Here is a 7,415-nt window from a genome sequence, read left to right as displayed (position 1 = left end):
AAAAAGAAAAAAACAGAAAAAAGTCAAATAGCCATTTAAAATATACACAGCAAGTTAGAAATGTAAAATACTGCCTTGTTAAAATACTTAATTCTTATTATGACTGCATTAACCACTCAGGAGTTTATATTCACATTAGCAGCTAGAAGAAATAACCACAATTTCAAATAAGTAAAATACAGCATGTCTTGAAGAGAACTAGGTTGCTATTACCATCTCTATGCGAATTTGAAACTGGGTAATAGTAGTACGTTAAGTGCTTACATCTTGCAAATGAGATTCTTTCTTCTTTGCTGATAAATTTAAGTGCTTCTCTAGGATGGAATAATATTTCTCACTCTCCTTGTCAAACTTCTTCTTCCCATCCTGAAAAATCAAAACATTGCCAGGTTAAACATTTGACTAAGTATTGCAGCTAACATAAAAGATACAATGTGCGCCAAAGTATGACTAGTTAGAAAGTCATTTTTGTTGGTTACATCGATTTAAGGCCTGAAGATACTAGGAGGCAGCTTCAATTATCAAATGCAGTATTAAGCGGGAGCTTTGCCATAAATAATAAGCCTATACAATCAACTCACAGACCTTCCTATATTAAACATGTGTCAAGTTTTATGTCAGTGATAAGCAGACATTTAACATAAAATAATATTCTCCAAGTTCCATAAAGGTACCTGTCTCATATTGCCTTTGCTGAAAAACATACTATGGGAGAGGGAGTTCAAAGACTTAGCAACCAGCTTTAACAAGGAAACCATCTACTGTCTAGCTCCAGTGACTTACATTCAAGATGGCACCTATACTAGATTATAAAACAGATTGCATACTTTCTCAAAAAGTACTTAACACGAAAAATATGCACAGTCTATTGTTCTTCTTACTTCATAATGGAARTATCTTCCAAAAAATCATGTGGAAAAGAAGGCATCCAACCTGAGAAAATACTAACGAATGAGAAATACAGTACAATTTCCAATGCCATTCTATATTTAAAGAATACTTGCATTCCTTAGAAATAAGAAACCTCTCATTTTGAAAAGAAAGAGAGAAGACAGAAGGAAAGACTCACAAATGATCTATCAGCCAAGAAATCAACCTTTGTGGAACCAAAAYTGCAGGTTGATTCCACAGCCATGGTGACAATTTGCTTCTGGGGAATACTCCAATTCCATGCCTTGATGATCAAGTAGTAGGAACCTGAGTATCTAATAACATCTTCAACCACAAAGAGAAATGAAGTTCATTTGATCAAACACCACAGGCACCAACTTTTAATAAAAAGTGCAAGCAGTTGCATACTGCAATGTCTTCTAAGACAACGGTGTTGAGGAGCTAGACCAAAAGAAAAAACAAGTGAACAGGGTTACTTCAATATCTGAGTGCCACAGGTAGCAAAGTCACCAGCTTGAGGAAATCACCGTGTCACAGACGCAATGAAAAATGCAAAAGCGAATAATGTACTGGTATTTTTTGCCACATCACTGAAAGGTGGGAGAGCAATCTGCCTAACCAGGACTTTGAAGCCCCTGGTCACAAGCCGTCAGAGCTCAGCTGCAGACTCCCTGTTTGGGAGCCAATTTTTCTTTGCAGCAGGTAACTTGAGGCTGCCCTTGATAGTCAAGCCTGGATGTGGATGACATTTGCTGCATGCCTGAGCTTGATCTAACATTTGCCTTTGGTGCCTCAGAGGCCTGTCTGCATTGCACCCTCAGTGCGTTTGGGCACCAACAAACTTCAGCTTGCCAGAACACATCACTTGCAACAGATGTCTTTGGTGCTTGAGCCTACTGGACTTGCCAACACTACGTTCATCTTGCTCTGCTGCAGGACACCAAAGACAGAAGAGTCTGAGATAAGGAATGAGATATGGAGTCGCTGACAGAGCTCCTGCTATTTAAAGAAGACTAGGAATCAGCCAGCCCAAGCCAGGTCAGACTTCCCTAGAGGTATCAAACTGGAGAGGCTGGCATTGCTCTTGCCTGGCGAGCAACTCATCTCACCTCAGAATCAAGTCGGACTGTGTGCCAACATGCTGGGAACAGGCAATTGGGAAGTCAGGTCAGGTACTATTAACATCCCATTAACATCAGAACATAATTCTAGTTAATAAGAGCTGGAACACAGAGCCTGAAGTCTAAATTAGTTGGTGAGAATGAAAAAAAAGGCGTGAAAATGGACTTGGCAGTCTGAAGTAGCTCCCCTATTATCATGCAGCATATCAACACCAAGAACAGAGTCCATTTAAACACTGAACTGATTCTCAATATGCCCAATCCGCTGTTTCGATTTTGTGCTAAAAGCCACAGCAAAACCATGAATTACACATCCCATTAGCAATATTCATTACATGTAAGAATGAGAACATAGAAAGTAAATAATCTAATCTAAATAGGTGTAACTCCTCCAAGACCAAGACAAAAAAATCTTCATATATACTAACAGGTTGTGATGCATCTTGTACCTCATAGGAAACTTCAAGCAGGTCTCCCTGGCCCTGTCAGTGAGGATACGCAGAATTTGCACATTCTTGGTCTTTGCTACCTGCTGGCTACCTGCTCCTCAGAGAACATATGGAAGTGATCTGTCAGCTCTGCTGCAAAGTTATGCTCAATATTTAAAGTTATCATTTGTATGCCAGCTAAGCTGAAAAGAAAACTAACAACTTGGAGCTTCCTTGATACCAAGGCAACTTCTAGCCCGACTGCAGGGTTTCCAGTGACAGCACATCCAACTAACTCATTACTTTCTTTCAGATTTATGTCACATCGAAATTTTTCACTTCTAAGACAAACTGCAAGTGGAGAAAGTAAGGAGAACAAACAAAAACAGGCTGAGAAGATGGCTCAGCAGTTTTGACTGCATTACTGTCTTTACTTGGCATAAATTTGGGGAATAAGAGTGCAGTGCAAGCAGGACAGTGTTTCCGGCACTGTACAAATCGCTCTCAGATGTGTTTCTGGGAACATTATAAAAAATACTGGCCCTGACAGGTAAGTGAGGCCCTTTGCTTGAAAATCCTCTGATATGCCAGTAAAAGCACATATTTGAGTTTACTAAAGCCTCTGGAAACTGTTTACTTCATAAAAATTAACAAAAAAGTAGGTGATTCATTTTCTGGAAGAGAAAAAACACTTCAGTTTATGCCAAGAAAACTCTCACCTCGCAAATTCAGGCAGTGACTCATAGCACAGAGCCGCATCCTAAGTGGGGTCATTGAGATTTATCTCATTGCAGTTTTAGCTTTTTCTTTTCTAATCCTCAAAACATTCTTTCATACACAGCAGCTGCACACACAAATCATTTGAATCCTGGTCCCGGCAATCCGTAGCTGGGAAGCTAAGACTCCTGCTTTTTAACAAACCAGGAGGTTTGTGAAAGGAATTTCCATGTGAAACCATCTCCCTAAGCTCCTCAAAACGTATGGGACCGAGGATTGCTTCTGCCTCTTGATTGCACCTTGCAAACCCTGACCAGAAAAGAGATGTGGCTGAATAAGAAAACTCCTGCTGAATGGCCAACATTAGCTATAACACCTAGTGTAGAGTGCATGAGCACCAGGGAGATGCTACTGCTGACCTCTGCAATAGGTCCATGAGATCCCTCACCCTTCAGCCTCTGGCTGCCTTTCTTCCTTGCACATCTTTCATATACATCCTCTTCTCATCCTTCCTCTTTGCCCTGGAAATGTATCAATCATTTTGCCAAAATATCAGCTAGAATATAAAGATAAAAAAAAAAAAAAACATGATTGAGCTCACTAAGAGGGTGTAGTAAGTTCTAAACACAGAAAAAGACAAACTGTAAAATAATCACCCTTGACATATTTTATATTGATGTGTAAGTTATCAATACACTTTGCATACACCACATTAAGCAGACTCCAAGTATCTTAAATGTCTGTCTGCAATTGCTTGTCTGTTCTCATGTGGGTWGAGTCACAAGTTTAAATTGGTTCAGAAGATACGTATGTTACAGATTATAAGATATGGGTTTCTAACAACCCCGTAAGGACAGCCTTTTAACCACATGCTCAGCTTTTAGGATGTAATGAAGTCTTACTGACTTCCAATACTCCCTTGACAGAATCAAGTCATATAATACAAAATCTAGATTCCTGCATTTGCTCTTTCTACTTAGTTTTCCTCTGCAGTTTCGTTTAGTCACTGATTAAATAATCTCCAAAACTAAAATGTTTTCTTTTTGTAAACAAATTTTGCTCAAGTTATCACTAATTACAGAACTSCCAGTTAAAAGTTTGAATCAAGGGATGTTCTCTGATCATTCTTTAGAAAAATCCTTGGCTGTGAAAAGATCAGCCATTATTAAAAATGTGACTCAAAAGAGTAAGCCAATTTTTTCCTGTTCAGAAAGATTCTGACTCCATGCTGTGTGACTGATAATAAGTGTGCAACTAAACACTAGCATGATTCCACAAATTTTAACCACAAATTGCATTTTGGATGTAAAGAAGAAAGAKTTGTTTTATTTTGAATTTGGATTTCTCTTTTCTGGTGGGAACAGCAAGAAATCAGATTTGTTTTTATTGGATTTTTCTTATTTGATTAAATCTTATTTTTCATTAGATTTATCACTACTTTCTATGTCCAACATATTATTTCAAAACCAGCACATAAATTAGTCCCCATTGTTTTTTCACTGCAAAGCCTTTGGTATTCTTCCCTTTGCTTTCTACTTTTTTCTAGTTGCAATTACTTTTGGTGCTATACTTATCTATTCGCATATATTGGCTAAATTTGTCCCTAAATCAAACATTTTTACTCTTTCATTGTCCCAATATTCATATTTAAACTTTAATGTGCAAATCTTCACAACAAAAAAAACAGTACATTCAGGCTAGGTTAATTTTCAATAAGTATGTATTTGTGTATCTATTAAATAAACATGTTGGGTAAGAGGTAACTTCCAAAGGAAGCAATATAAGAAAAAAAACAAAACTAGAAAACATCACAAAGAAACTACTGGGAGAAAAATTTTCAGTGGGAATCCCTTAATTAGGAAATCAGCAGATATTGTGAAACRCAGTCATGACAATTCTTTTTCTYTCTTCAGCCAAAATTAGTACACATTTTTCTCATGAACTCAATCTGAGCTGTAGAAACTGTAAATTATGGTTTCACTGGCACAGGAGTACAACAGAGTAAGACCAGAATATAGATCAAGTAAGACACATCTGTCAATGAAAAAAGATGGAATCAGTGGTGAACTCTGCTGAGCACAGTGGAGCCACATTTCCTTTGCTTCTCTTTGACACAAATTGCAAAAAAAGTGTATATAATAAAACAGTGGAGATCATTCATTGCTGCAATTTCAGGCTTCAAATGTATTTTTCAAAACCATCTTTTTATTTGCTTTTCATACAACAATTCAAAAAGTATTTCTACAAAGTTATTGCTATTTTGTTTGGAGTTGTGTATTTGGGGGATGATTTCTTAGTCAGTCAATGACAATAATAATAATAAAAAAAAAGACCTGTAGAATAGAAAATGAACTCAGTCTTAGAAAAATTGATTTGAGTTTGGGTGCTACGGATTTTCTGGAAAAACATGAGATCTCAGAGTCTCAACTTTTTCTGAGAACAGAAGAACTAAATTCATGCCTTTCATTTTATATTGCCTTAATGGACACTCATATTTGGAATGTTTTCCTCAGAACACTCATGAAGGTGGGGGTTTTGGGAGCGGTTGTTTTTAATAAAATCTGAATTACAGTAGGCATCTGAGAATACACACTGAGTTTTGACAGACACTTGGATGGTGAGATTTCTTTCTGGAAGAGATTTTGACTTGTTATTTGAATGCTTGCAGTTCAAGATAAGGCTAAGAGAGATCTTCAGAAAGAAAAGAGAGAAAGACAAATAGATTTTTTTCCCCTCCTATTCCTCCTTCCAATTAGAATTTAATACATCACAAGGCCACATGGTTTCTCCAAGACTGTGCTAAAGCTATGAAGGTAAAGGGCATCCTTTACGTACTGTTAATAAATTAGGAAGGGAAACAGAGTAATTTTGTAGTCAATATCGGAACAATTGCTGCTCATTATAAAAAGGGGCTAATACAGATATAAATTAGGATTTTATGTTACTTGTATCTGCTAATGAAAACACTCCCAAATTGAAGCTGAATGCATCAAGTAAAAAAGTGAATGACCTGACAACTAATCTTTAAATTAATTCTTTACTAAAAAAGAATAACTATATGCAAGCCATGAATACCCAGAAGAGAACAAGGTGTGTAAAACACAAGTAATTATCATAGAAAGAACATATTGAAACTATGAAGAATGATAAAGCAATATGTGGGGAATACAAGTTTTGTTTAGCAGCATTAAAGCTAAAAGATAGAYATTAAAAACAGGCAGCTTAAAGGATAACCACAGTTCAAATCAAGTATAAGATGCATAAAAGCTACAATATATTTTAAAGAGCCCTAAATTAATCTATATTTAGGATGGCGATCACCTCTGTGTAAAATACTGAATAATCCTACAAAAGACAATTTACTTTCAGATTCATAATATCCTGAAGAAAATTTTCTTTTTACTTTGTAATGTCTTGACAGGTTGAAATAGTAGGTAGTTTTAAAAGCATTTCTGATAAGAGGAGAACCCTGAAGCCATTTGTTAATTTTTTTTTTATTTAATTACATGAGATGTATGCAGACAGAATGTACTTATCAGTGGAGACAAAAAAAAAGTTTCACTATTTCTAATATCTAAAGTTTTGTTTTAAAGTTTCTAAATTCAAATGGGAGTTAGCATTAAATGAACAAATAACAGTATTTATTATTGGTTTTTCAGGATGTCATTTGTTTCTCTCCCCATAATTTGCTCTTGAAATGGAAAAAAAAAATTAAAAGTTCCCAGCACTGCTGTGAAAAGACAYGCAAACCTGCCAACATTGGCAGGTCGCAAAGCCGAATACATTAGACTCTCTGTTCTTAAGTTGCAGAGTTGTCTTGACTTTATCTGGCACTTGCACATTCCAAAAGTAGATGCTACATGTCTGGGAATCTGTTAAATCACTGCCCAAACAGCAGGGTTGGTAAGTCTACACACGTAATTCAGTTTTATTGTTTTTACTGTCTACCAAATATGAGGGATTTTTTGATGGAATATCTTACTTAGGATATTAGTCAACGTATTACTGTTTAAGTAAYACGAAGCAGCTCCCTAGAATGGCAGAAACTGACTTTTTAACTTCTCTCCTAAGTAGATTTAAGATTGTTTTCTGAAACTGAAAATGGTTTATCATACTAGCAAGAGGGCCTGCTGTTCCTAATAAAAATTAAGTGCCCTTAAGCTAAAAAAAAAAAAAAAANGTTAATTGTACTCTTCAGGAATTCAGAAAAAAGCTCAACTTAGCACTGTATTTTTCATCAGAAAATCATGTGGAATAA

General features: G+C 36.2%; 1 protein-coding gene across 2 annotated transcripts in view; it reads right to left on the bottom strand.

Moving 5' to 3' along the window:
* The window catches only part of ARHGAP42 (Rho GTPase activating protein 42), a 125,071-nt gene that overhangs the window by 55,158 nt on the left and 62,498 nt on the right, over positions 1–7,415 (bottom strand). For both annotated transcript variants that reach the window (XM_085309012.1, XM_085309013.1), the window contains exon 4: positions 265–366. In XM_085309012.1, coding sequence (XP_085165138.1) covers positions 265–366 — 102 coding nt within the window. The remainder of the gene's footprint in view (positions 1–264; positions 367–7,415) is intronic.

Source organism: Rhea americana, unplaced genomic scaffold (assembly GCF_003343005.1).
Source record: "Rhea americana isolate MKP2758 unplaced genomic scaffold, rheAme1 scaffold_29, whole genome shotgun sequence".
NCBI lineage: Eukaryota > Metazoa > Chordata > Aves > Rheiformes > Rheidae > Rhea > Rhea americana.
The sequence above is the reverse complement of the archived record's forward strand: the minus strand, read 5'-3'. Positions and strand labels throughout refer to the sequence as shown.